This window comes from Anthonomus grandis, chromosome 16 (assembly GCF_022605725.1).
Source record: "Anthonomus grandis grandis chromosome 16, icAntGran1.3, whole genome shotgun sequence".
NCBI lineage: Eukaryota > Metazoa > Arthropoda > Insecta > Coleoptera > Curculionidae > Anthonomus > Anthonomus grandis.
In genome coordinates this window covers 6,868,171-6,882,209 of record NC_065561.1, presented here as the reverse complement: position 1 = coordinate 6,882,209, position 14,039 = coordinate 6,868,171, and the positions used below count along the sequence as shown (strand labels likewise).

The 14,039-nt window shown below is 31.0% G+C and overlaps 1 protein-coding gene across 1 annotated transcript in view; it reads left to right on the top strand.

The window, feature by feature from the left end:
* The first annotated feature begins 2,568 nt into the window (after positions 1-2,568).
* LOC126745643 (division abnormally delayed protein) overlaps positions 2,569-14,039 on the top strand; it is a 415,201-nt gene continuing 403,730 nt past the window's right edge. Inside the window, exon 1 of the mRNA XM_050453578.1 lies at positions 2,569-2,945. Within this exon, the coding sequence (XP_050309535.1) occupies positions 2,744-2,945 (202 nt within the window). The 5' untranslated portion in view covers positions 2,569-2,743. The remainder of the gene's footprint in view (positions 2,946-14,039) is intronic.

The window sequence follows — 14,039 nt, the reverse complement described above, 5'->3', positions numbered from 1 at the left end:
CCCTTTGTGCAACTATGTTATATATATATATTAGTAGATTGCTTAGTAGATGAAGTTGATATAATAAATTTTGAATATTCTGCATCAGTGTTATGAATAAACCTACTTTACTAAAATATAATCTGGTTGTTTTATTCATATTTAATAAGCTCAGATCCTGAAAAATATTGGTCTTTTTTCATTGTTGAAAAAGAACACAGGAAATGTTTTCCATTATTATGACTCATTTCATAGTATGCAATTGCATCTGATGTACGGATCACACGAGACAAGAAAGTGTAATAGGTAGGTATATCTCAATAAAATAATACTTATAATAATAATAATAATACTCGAAAATTTTTCATTTTAAAATGAAAATTTTAAATAATATAATGGATTACTACATAAAATAATAACAAAATGTGTCCTTTTATTTAATAAAATTATCAATTTTTTTATACTAAATTTTAATTGAGCGGAATTTAGAGCCTGAGAATTAATTCAAAGCTATCCACTAAGTGCCTGAAATGAGATAAATTCTATTTTAGTAAAAGCAAAATTAATAAGATAATGTAACAAAATTATTTTCCATCATTTGCTGAAAATAAACAATTTCTCTACGTAAGTAAAACGTTCCGTATGTTTATTTTTCTCAAATACCATAATTCCTTTTATAATCAGATTTGAAATACGCGCCTTAATTATCTGAGCCAATCACAGACAAAGCACCGTGATTGGTCCGCTTGGGTGCGGAAATTAATGTATCCTTGCGTTTCCGTAAGCACATAACCCTAAAACTATAAAAAGCATATTTTGCTCTCAGACGTATATACATCAATCGCCACTTTGTACACAAAGAAATCAAATTATTGCTTTGTGATTCCCTGATATTGAGTCAATTTAATCATTGCGACATTGTTTATGGTCTTTGTTGGGATAGTTTTGAGTCACGTAGAATTCAAAAAGTACAGAATTTGTGTCTACGGTTAATCTATGGGGTTCATCGTCATCAACATATTTCACCTTTCTTGGGTCATTTTCACTGGCTTAATATGTATAATAAGACAAAATTGCATATAGACGTTTTTGGTTTTAAACTATTAAAAAAAAACCGTATTTATTTGATAAACTTGAAAATAGGGCCGATGCTCATAGTCGTTCATTGCGTTCTTTAAGTAGTAGGGTTACACTAACGAGGCATCGAAAAGAAATTCTTAAAAGAGGTGTTTCATATTTTGCAGCTAAGTCAATAAATATACTTTCCTTACTAGATGCTGACCAGTCTTCATTCACCTTCAAATTGAAACGTAAAAAAACCCTGCTTACTGAACAATTTGAATCCATCCAATAAATTCGAGTATCTCGGCTACTAAAAATTAAAAAAAAAATCCAGAGCAGAACATTTGATTGCGCGAATTTAAAATCTAGATAGTGCCATTAAAAGTATAGTCTTATTTTTTATATTGTTATTCTATATGTCTATCAGATATCTCATTATGTCTTCTTGCAATTTTTTATTGCCTTTAAATTAATAGCTGGTTGTAAGTTTAAATATATGAAGAATAAAATAATTAGATCAATTCAGGCTTAAACATAATAATAATAATAATATTATTATTATTATTATTATTATTATTATTATTATTATTATTATTATTATTATTATTATTATTATTATTATTATTACTATTATTCTGTTTTAGCTCGCTAATAGCGGTGTTGTCAATTTCATCGCCCTGAAGGCAAGATGAATTTTGCTATGATAGATTTAGAAACTTTCGAACAATGTTGCATGTATTCTGTATAACAGATTTCTGTATAGTGACAATCGTCCAGGAGGAAAGACCCAATGCGTTAAGGTTTTTGGACAGTGGTAAAGGGACAATTCCAGTGGATAAAATAACTAGAGGGAGTATATATATGTACATTATCTTGCCTCCATTGTTGTTTTATCTCGTGAGCTAGATCTGCGCATTTAGCAAATTTAGTGTGTGTCGTTTCTAGGACTATATTGGTATATGGCATACGCTGCTATATCAATAAGAAAGGTTTTCTTTTGGGCTTTGTTTATTAAGATTATATCTGGTCTGTTTGAAATTAGCATCCTATCGGTCAAAACAGTTCTGTCCCAGTAGAGGCGAAAGTTGAAATTAAATTATTATTATTATTATTATTATTATTATTATTATTATTATTATTATTATTATAACAGTTTTTCTAGAGGATTTTTATTTTTATTTTATTCACAAGATCTTTCTTCCTCGAACTTAATAAACAGAAAACATAAATAAAATTTGTCAGGTAAGAAATCATGTTTCTAGAGGTTACACGTATTTTATATTCACACTGTATGACTCACAGCACCCCTTGGAGACGTATTATTCACAAGTCTAATTAGAATCGGTCGAAAGATGGCGCTAAGTCGTCGAAAGTTTGGGCGAGAAAACGGCACTCTTCATTTCAGGTAAGAAGAAAAGACGAAAAGCAAAAGAAGAAAAAAAGGAACCGTGATCATCAGGGCGCGCGCACCTTCCTTGCCACTCTCGAGGATTATCTGATGTTTAGAAACTGTGCGGTTCGCGCTTTTAGTCGTGTTTCACCGCCGATCGGTAAAAGCTCTCGAAAAGCGGTTGGAATTGAAAAAGCAAGAGAGTGAGAGAGAAGGATAGATTGGAATTCCGCCACATCGTGCTGCGCGCAATTCCGTTCGAAAATATACCCGCCGCAAATCGCGAAATTCGAAACCTCTCTTGTTTCAATAATGGCCTTCGGCTCCTGGCCATTCACGTTTTTGGTGATTTTGTGTATTATTGGTGTGACATTCGCGAAAAATGTGAATAATAATAATGTTAGGAACAAAAGGCAACTAAATGAGCTTAATCAGGCTTCTTGTGATACTGTCATGCCGTTTTTCCAATCCAGAAATATTACAGTACCAGCAAGCAATGTCACCACTAATAAAGGTAAACAACAAAATGTGTAATGTTGTTTTATTAAACCAATATTTTCAAGTTGTTTAAGCTGGAACGAATAAAATAGTTATTGATATTTACATTATTATGACGGGTGGAGATTTATCAAGAGATAAAAAGTTTTAATAATAAAAAATGCACTTAATATGCACCTACAGAAACCTTTTGATCAGCGCTTTATAATCTCATCCATATATTTAATACATCAGATATTTAAAACTTAGCTATAATACATCATATAACTCCTTATATATTAATAATATAAATATTTACCACACAATTTAAGTAAATTATTATTGTGCATTTCATTCGATTATCTAAAGTAACATATATTCTAAAGGTTATTCAATAACTATATTTTCATCAAAAATGTTCCTTTACGCGATTTTACTGGTGTATATATTCAACGGAGTTGTTATCGCGGATTATTCCAATGGATTAAGAAATCAATAAACATGAGAGGAATTAAAAAATAAATTTTAAAATATTAGTTTCCCTATCTGTATATTTATACTTTCTACTGATCAGCTATTAAATGTCATTACTGTCCGTTCATATTTAAATTTCTAATCCACCTTTTTCTTATGCAGTATTTGAGTTCGAATCATTTTTGTTCTTTCACCCGAACTAAAATTTCTTAAAAAAATACTTTGTAGATTTGTGAATAGTGCATAACCAACTTGATATTTGTATTGTTTTATCTCGGATCATAGACAAATATTAGCGTAATATGAATAGTAATTTTAATTCAATAAATCTCCTTTTTTTCAAAATACTCTTGTATTTCACTGAATTATAAAGTACCCGTTCATAACTGACATTTTACATTTACATTTTCTAAGTTGATAAGCTTTCCTAATTTGTTACCTTGTAAAAAGTGAAACTTCGAAATAAAAAATAATTTCAGAACAAAAATATAAATAAATTCATAATTTATTAAAACACGGATATTAATAATTTATAATAATTATTATTATATTTTAGAGCAAACATTTTCTCGTTACTTAGGTTTCTTGGAAACGGGTCATTGATATTTACACTCTGAACAGTCGCTGTTTTGCAAAAGATTAAAATATTGATAACGAAATATTATAAATAACGATTTATTATAAATCCACTTTAAAATACAATTCCATGCTTTTTTAAGATTTAATTTCCACTTTACTAAACAAAATTATTAGTTTTCTTCACATTAGAGCAAAGAATTATTATCATGGGAGAAAATTAAAAATGTAGAAGTTTTCTTGTTCACCCTTAATACATGTTGGTTGCCAAATTTAATGTGCATATTTATATCACTTCTTCCTATCATGAAATGTTTTATTTAAAACAATTAAAAACAAAATGCTCAAAAGGAATAATAATTCAATTGAAGTTTATCACAGATTAATATTTTAAGTACAAAATTCTAACTTTCTTTATAGTACATCCCTTGGTTTCTGCACTTAACTGAACTTAAAAACTAAGTTCTTGTATTTTGGAAATATTTTATAAATAATTTCATATTATTTTTAAATTGACTTATTAGCCATCTATTAATCTGAATAATCAGTATTTGGAAAGGATTCAAGACTAGAATCGTTTTTTGGCTTAATTTTAACTACACATGTAAAATTTTTAATACAATATGACATAAGTAAATCGCGATAAAACAAAGAGTAATCAGACTAGCTCAAGTATTAAATCGGAAATGTTTAAGAGGTTTTCTTTTTCATATTCAATTTCTGTTGGGCGGCAAATTATATGCGACAATAATTTTTTCTCTTCCTCTTGTCATCAAATGTTGTATTTAAAACAAAATGCTTAGGTAAGAGTAATTTAATTTGAATTCATTATAAAATAATATAATATTTTAAGAACCAAATTCGAACGTTCTTAATAATATATCTTGGTTTCTATTAAGACTTAATAACTAAATTATTGTGTTATATTTATTGATATCGAATTTGTGGATTGAATATTTAGAAAATAAAATGGTAATCTCTATTTAAAAAAATCATTTTCAAAAAAAAATCCACCAAACGTATAGATGTTTTTACATTAATTTTTTCTAATACTAGTAGTTCATGAAAAGGTAGTGGGAAAAAGTATGTTTAAAGTTAACATTTTATACAAGAGCTATCTACTTCAGTCGATTTCGATTTCACAGCTTCCAATATCAGGGGCGAATTATAAATTATTTTATACATTCTACTTACTTTTGTATATCTAACATTTGTATATATAACATTTGTACAGGGTGTTTCAGAACTATGGGATCAAACTTCTAGGGGTCGTTCAGTGCAACAGTAGAATCCATTTGAGTATAGGAACCCATGCCCGGAAATGTGTCACTACGCCACTACGGCCCTAAGACGCGTTTAAATTTAGAAAAAATATTAATTACCTATATAGGATCTAATGCATTTTTTATTTTTATCTTTTGTATATGATACCATCACAACAATTGTTCAAAATGTCTTCCTCCAACCTCAATACACCGATTTAAATGCCGCACAAGGTAGACCAAAGACTTTACATGTCCCCACAAGAAAAGCGACGTTAAAGTGAGTCGGCGCTCCATCATGCTGAAACCACATTTGCCATCTAACGTTTAGTGGAACATTTTCAAGGAGTTCTGGGAGAACTTCCTCCAAGAAACGCAGTAAAAAGGTCCTGTTAACCGTTCCGGTATAAAGTATGGCCCAATTAAATAATCATCAACAATGTCTGACCATACATTGACGGACCAACGATTCTGATGTTTTGATGGAAAAATTGCATAAGGATTTTCTTCGTCCCAAACATTCCTACTATAAAAAATACCGTTTCTTGTAAAAGAGGCTTCATCAGTCCACAAAACATATCGTAAAAAATTTGGTTATGCAATGATGTGATCCAGAAGCCATCAACAAAATTGAACTCTGGTATGATAATCGGCTGCAGTCATACCTTGAACTTTCTGGAAGTGGTAAGGATGGAGTTGTTGCTCGTGTAGTACCCGCCAGACAGAAGCGTTACTCGTATCATATTCTTAGCGACGTCACGTGTGCTATTTGATGGTTCATCGGCAACTCGCTGAAGCACCTCTTCTTCTAATTCGACCGTTCTTACGGTTCGAGCAACATCAGTATCATGCATCTTGGTCTTAAACATGCCTGTCTCAGCGAGCCGCCGATGAACCGCAATAAACTTTTTGTATCCAGGATGTTGTCGTTCGGGATAACGTTCATGATACAACCGCAATGCTGCTCGTGCATTGCAGTTTGTTGCTCCGTATGCCAAATGCATATCCGCCAATTCTTGATTGGTAAAGTTTTCCATTAGCAATAAATATTTAAAAAATTTTAAGCTATAAAATTTTTAAACATGACATTGAGAATTGCCATTGATAAACGTTAATTTTAAACAATTGTTGTTATGATATTATGTACAAAAGGTAAAAATAAATGCAGCAGATCCTATTTAGGTTATTATTATTTTTTATAAATTTTAACGCACCTTAAGGCCGTAGTGGCGTAGTGACGCATTTCTGCACATGGGTTCCTATACTCAAATGGATTCTTCTGTTGCACTGAACAACACCCAGAAGTTTGATCCCATAGTTCTGAAACACCCTGTATACAAGTTATAACATTTGTATATACGTTGGGGAATCGATAATTAGATATAGGGAGGTGCTTAAAGGCGAAATATGGCAACGCGCACGCATGCATTTCCTGCACTAGTAAGCGTCATTAGTAAGCATCTGAGTTTGATGGGGTAACCATATGACTTGCAATCAAATTTTGCAAAATATTAGGAAGTTCAGGCATTGCTAAAAATTTTTTCTGATGCAGGATATACATACCCCAGTGTACAACCCACATAGTACCGCAATACTAAAATGATAATTAAGAAGCTAGGTATTGCATATTAAAAATTAAAGTTATTCCGTTATTTTAAGAAAAATAAAATATAAATTTTGACAAAAGTAGAAAAAATTAAACATTATACAAGAAAAAATTAAAACTCTTAAAAATATTAGTTTCTGGTGAAATGGAATTGGTACAATTAATAATTTTCTCGTAAATTTCTCGTAATTTTTCTAAATTTGTTGGCCTACTAAGTTCATATTTTTAAGTAGTCTCCTTAAGATAACCCCAAAACTAAAAGTAATTTGGGGATGATTCTGGAGATCTACGAGGATATTTAAAGTCGCCACACTTACTAATAAGACAGTTGGGAAAAGTATTTGTTAAAAATTCTTTTACCATAACCGCATTCTGAGCAGGACAGCCGTCTTATTAAAAATACAATTTTATGCTTTTGTTTTATCCTACTTTACTAAACAAAAACATTATTTTTCTTCTCAGAAGAGCAAAAAAAAAAAAATCATGGGAGAAGAAGTTGACCAGTAGAACCTTTTATTCACCTTCAACTTCTGTTGAGCGCCAAATTATATGTCATCATGATCATTTTTTCTCTTCTGTCTTTTATGAAATTTCTTATTTAAAACAAAATGCTTCGATAGGAATAATAAGTCAATTGGAATTTGAAGAATACAGGGGAAAAAAATGAGGGTCACAAATCCCTAGTTTTGTGCTAAAAGGATTTTAAAATTCAGAATTTTGTATTTCCTTAATGTTTAACATTATTTAAAATATATTTTTTTTAAAGTTGACTTGAGTATATTATTTCGGAAAAAATTGTTATTAAACTGGTACTCCTTGATATTAATATTTTATCTATTATCATATTTGAGATTTGGAAGTTCAAATTGTTTTGATGGTAGATTTGGTAATACGCAAACTACGCTGCCCGTATTTTATAATTTTTTTTGTGACTGCCTTTTTCTTTTTTGGCACTACAACCCTTGAGATGAAGCCTTCATTATAAGAGTCGGTGATCGATCATTCTGAGTTCTTCTGTTTTTATTACTAATTCCCTGACTAAGCGACTTTCAAAAAGACATTTTGGTATATAATAGTCTTTGGAATTTATTATACAATCACATTTTACGTAACTGTGTCCTCTAATTAGAAAATGTTATTTTAATACACTGAAGTTGGCCTACTTTATGGACAATATAATGAAACATGCAAAACATATTATAGTTTTTGTTCTGTCCACAACATAAATCACAAAAAATCACAAGTTCTTGAATTTCTAGATTTAATTCATTGAAGATGTATTGAAATAGAATATAAGCCACTTCCTGTGATCTTTTCTTGGCTGATGCTTCTGTATAGGTATAAAAAAGCTCCTCATCAGTGGTCAAAACGTTAATATTAAATAAGTAAAACGACAATTTCCGCTTGTAGTATACTGTCATATATAGCCGTCATTAGTGCTAATATTTAGCAGTGGCAATTTTTTCTGATAATCCATTACAATGGCTTCATTATGACAGTGTTTTTAAGCTCTTTTGCGTTCAGATCATTTTCTTAGGTAGAAAGCCTCAGGCTTTTTGAAGTTAAGTTGATTATTCATATCTAGTGCAAATAAACTTGAAGCCTATGAAGGATCTGAATTTTTTGCCTTATATTCATCGCAATGGCTGCATGTGTCACTACGCGGGTATCCAAAACTAATGTTTAGTTTATTCACAAAGGTGGAACGATATGACTTATATGAAATTAATTTCGTCAGATATAACTCCTTAAATATCTGGAACTTAGCTTTTTTTAGACTTATGAAGGCTATAGTGTGATTGTCTACCTTTAGATGATCGAATATGAGCATAGACTACGTTAGTTGTTTCTTCGTCTAGCTTATTTGGCCGATTGAAATGTTGACCTCAAAAATCTTTACGAACATGTCCATTCTTAACAAGCTTTTGCTGAATATTTTGAAGGCGCTTTGCTGATATTCCATCTAATGACAGCATTGCCTTGTAGCAAATAGAAATTTATTGGGTATCATTATCTCGCATCACTCGAACCATAAAACAAATTATAAATATCTACTGCAAAACAAGTAACGACAAAATAAATTAATATAAGTTACCCTGTATTTATAGGAGTATATTCTACATCCTCGTCGTTAGCTTTTCTTTGGCGACGTCTTTTAACTGGTTCGTATAAAATGAGACCTGCTAAATATAAGCTCTGCTCACTATAAGATTTCATTTCAGTAAGTTTCTAATAATCGCTAAACGGTCTTGAACACCAATAACTTCGAAATATTTTTAAACAATGACAACTATTTCCTGTTTCATGAGTTTGCAATCTAAATTTTCTTGAAGCATCAAGCACAGGTCCTAATTTGGCCCTCCTTTAGTTCTGGGTAGCACATCACCTCAGCCAATTTAAAAATCCCATGGAAAAATAAACGAAATCAGAAGAAATACTGGCACACATCCCACTCAGGGTTAAACTAGAAACAAACTGCGTTACTGCTACTAAGTTCGTATTTGTAAGTAGTCTCCTTAAGATAACCCTAAAACTAAAAGTAATTTGGGGACGATTCTGGAGATTTACGAGGATATTTAAAGTCGCCATACTTATTAATAAGACGGTTGGGAAAAGTATTTGTTAAAAATTCTTTTACCGTAACCGTATTCTGAGCAGGACAGCCGTCTTATTGAAAATACAAGTTTATGCTTTTTTAAGACTTTTATTTTATCCTGCTTTACTAAACAAAAACATTATTTTTCTTCTCAGAAGAGCAACAAAAAAAATAATCATGGGAGAAGAAGTTGACCAAGAGAACCTTTTGTTCACCTTCAACTTCTGTTGAGCGCCAAATTATATGTCATCATGATCATTTTGTCTTTTATGAAATGTTTTATTTAAAACAAAATACTCCGGTAGGGATAATAATTTAATTGGAATTTGAAGAACACAGGGGAAAAAGGATAAGGGTTACAAATCCATAGTTTTATACTAAAAGGATTTTAAAATTCAGAATTTTGTATTTCCTTAATGTTTAATATTATTTAAAATATTTTTTTTTTAGTTGACTTGAGTATATTATTTTGGAAAAAAATTGTTATTAAACTGGTACTTCTTAATTTTTAATTGTTGGTTCAAATTGTTTTGATGGTAGATTTGGTAATACACAAACTACGTTGCCCGCATTTTATAATGTTTTTGTGACCTTTCCTTTTTTGAGAAGTTTTTCTTTTTTGGCACTACAACGCTTGAGATGAAGCCTTCATTATAAGAGTCGGTGATTGATCATTCTGGGTTCTTTTTTTTTATTACTAATTCCCTGACTGAGCGACTTTCAAAAAGACATTTTGGTATATAATAGTCTTTGGAATTTATTATACAAGCACATTCTACGTAACTGTGTTCTCTAATTAGAAAATTTTCTTTTTACACACTGAAGTTGGCCTAGTTTATGAACAATATAATGAAACATGCAAAACATATTATAGTTTTGTTCTGTCCACAACATGAATCACAAAAAATCACAAGTTCTTGAACTTCTGGATTTAATTCATTGAGGATGTATTGAAATAGAATAGAAGCCACTTTGTGTGATCCTTTCTTGGCTGCTGCTTCTCTATATGTATAAAAAAGCGTCTCACCATTGGCCAAAACGTAAATATTAAATAAGTAAAACGACAATTGCCGCTTGTAGTATACGTCATAACTGCTAATATTTAGCAGTGGCAATTTTTTCTGATAATCCATTGCAATGGCTTCATTATGACAGTGTTTTTGAGCTCTTTTGCGTTCGGATCGTTTTTTTAGGTAGTTTGAAGTTAAGTTGATTATTCATATCTAGTGCAAATAAACTTGAAGCCTATAAAGGATCTGAATTTTTTACCTTATATTCATCGCAATGGCTGCATGTGTCACTACGCGGGTATCCAAAACTAATGTTTAATTTATTCACAAAGATGGAACGATATGACCTATATGAAATTGATTTCGTCAGATATAACTCCTTAAATATCTGGAACTTAGCTAGCTTTTTTAAAATTATGAAGGCTATAGTGTGATTGTCTACCTTTGGATGATCGAATATGAGCATAGCTTATTTGGCCGATTGAAATGTTGACCTCAATAATCTTTATGAACATGTCCGTTCTTAACAAGCTTTTGCTGAATATTTTAAAGGCGCTTTGCTGATATTCCATGTAATGACAGCTTTGCCTGGTAGCAAATAGAAATTTCTTGACAAAATAAACTAATATAAGTTACTCTGTATTTATAGGAGAATATACTACATCCTCGTCGTTAGCTTTCCTTTGGCGACGTCTTTTAACTGGTTCGTACGAAATGAGACCTGCTAAATATAAGCTCTGCTCACTATAAGATTTCATTTCAATAAGTTTCTAATAATCGCTTAACGGTCTCGAACACCAATAACTTCAAAACATTTTAACCTTGAACAATGACAACTGTTTGTTGTTAAATTTTTTTGAGGCATCAAATATAAGTCCTTATTTGGCCCTTTTTTAGTTCCGGGTAGCACATCACACTCAGCCATTTGAAAAATACCGTGGAAAAATAAACGAAATCAGAAGAAATACTGGCACACATCCCACTCAGGGTTAAAATAGAAACAAACTGCGTTACTGTTACTTTACAATGCGTTTAATGGCCGAAGATAACAACAATCCCAGAATAGAAAACTTTTGGACCCTCATCCGTTTTGCATACATCAACTGAACCGTCATCCTATTTCCCGTATACGGCATATATTTAAAGGTATTTCACTTAGTAGCCTCATCTGTTTTGCTCTTTAAAGTATGACAGGCAGAAAGTAACGGCGTTTGACCAAGATTTCACGCGTTTATCTTAAATTTCAATTTTTTGGACCCTCATCCCATTTTCCCTGTGGTCTTGATTTGTTGTAGAATAAGACTCCAAGTACAAAATTTTAAAGTTCTTTATAGTTTATTCCTTGGTTTTCTGTTAAAACTTAACTACTAAATTCTTGTATTTCAAAAATTCTTTATATTTAATTTCATCAAATATTTTACAACATGAAAAACTATTTAATATTCATTTCAGATTAAATAAATCAAAGGAGAACAACACAAAGTCTCGGTCTCAAAAATTTCTTTAATTTGTTAGAGTGGTGACACGAGTTTCACTCCTAAGAGCATCATCAGACCTAAAAAATAATGTAAACAAAACCAAATAATATTACAAAAAGACCTTAAAGTAAAAAGAAGGTTAAAAACACGCCCGACTTGGCAAATATACACACACACTGAACGGTAAAATATAAGTTTAAAAAACTAACGTCACAAATATATAAAAAACAATAACATAGAACTTGAATACAAGAAAATAATAAAAAAGTAAAAAGGAACTATCGAGATTTGAACCTACAACCTAGCAGCAGGACTGTGTCCGTTTGCTGCGTTGACCGCTAGGCCACACCGTTTATGCGATAGCTTGAAAAGAAATAAGGGGACTACAAGATGTTATTAAAAATGAGTCCCGGCTCAAAATTGAACACGTCGTTAACGCAAGTTAAAACTGGACTCTTCTTCGCTCTTTTAATCTCTAGCTTCTAGAAGATCCAGCTTTTTGCCTTTCTGTCATGAACCACTGCCACATTATTGAGGTAGGAAAAATTATGCCCTGTTGATAATAAATGATTGGCAAACGCTGACTTGGTCCCGACAATATCGGTGGCTTTAAACTTATTCACCAGACCTAGATGTTTTTGTACCCTTGTTGAAATTTTCCTCCCGGACTGTCCCACATAAATCGTAGGGCAATCGGCACAATGCAAACTATAAACTCCCGATTTCGAAAGCGGATCTGGCTTATCCAATGGTTTAACTAGATTTCGCCTTACGGAATTAGAAGTCTTAAAAGCGATTGAGATGTTAAAAGGTCTAAGGAATGTCGCCACCCCCTGGGAGATTTCAGATTAACTCATAGGTCATCTATTAAAATAATCAGTCGTTGGAAAAAATTGGTTATTAGGCATCGTTCTTTTAATTAACTTTCAGTCACCTTTCTACACAATATGAAATAAGTAAATCACAAAAAAATTATACTAGCCTACGTTTTTCGAGCGATATTTCATTTAAAACCAGCTCAAAATGGATCAGTGATGTATTATTATTTAGAAAATTTATTCTGTTTTCACTTAAAATAGAAGGTAAGTCTATTCTAGAGTTGATTACACTGCTACATTAATAAATATATGATTGAACAAAATTTCAGTTAACGTGAAATAGCTTTACAAACATTTGTAGCGCTTTATAATATTTTGTTGTCATTTGTATGGCACCCAACAAAAAATTCTTTTTTTTAAGACTTTTAAGTAGAGAATGTTATTTATCCTGAATATAGAGAAACTAAACAGAAATAGCGGTTCTGTAAAGTCTTCGCTCAAAAAATGAGCTTTTATAAATTAAAAACTAAACAACGCTTCCAGTGATGAAATGTTTATGTTAGAAAGAGTCTCTTAACATTTTCATTTGAGAATGACTTGTCTAAGTCGTCAATTGTATACATTTAAGGGACACTGAATAAAATTTTAATTTACGATCATTAACCAATTTAGGATTATGTATTATTATTATTTAAATTTTATATTAGCAATGTCCAATGCTAAATATCAAGTACTAAAATAACTAAAGGCCTTGTAATTTATTATTAGACCTAACAGACTATAACTTTTTGGGCTTTCATACCATATTGTCAAAGCTACAAAGCCATAAAAGACCAACACATTCCTGGTATAGATGGTCACATAAGTCATCATAACCATCGGATTCTTGAATGGTATACAATAGTGCTTTGGGCTACCTGAGTATAGCGTAGAACTGCCTAATTTGTACATTATACCGATTTTATTTATTAAATAAATATTATTATTCAAATTTTTTGTTGTGTATTTAATCACTAAAGTACCCAAGTGGAAAAGGTAGAAGAAGAGCCCAATACGATCCAATCTCGTCTTTTATAAGCATCAGGCTTTTAAACCTTTAGAACATTTTAATCAGTATTAGAATCTGTTGGAAAAATGAGTTTTTAATAAGTTAATGAAATTTTAATTAATTAAGGGTGATTTAATAAATTTTGGTCTAATAAGAAAAATCGATTAACGATCAACATAAAATATACACGCTTTAAAAAAAATATTTTAAGATTTATTATTTTTAGAAAAAAATTTGCAAGGTAAATAAAATTGTTAAAATAT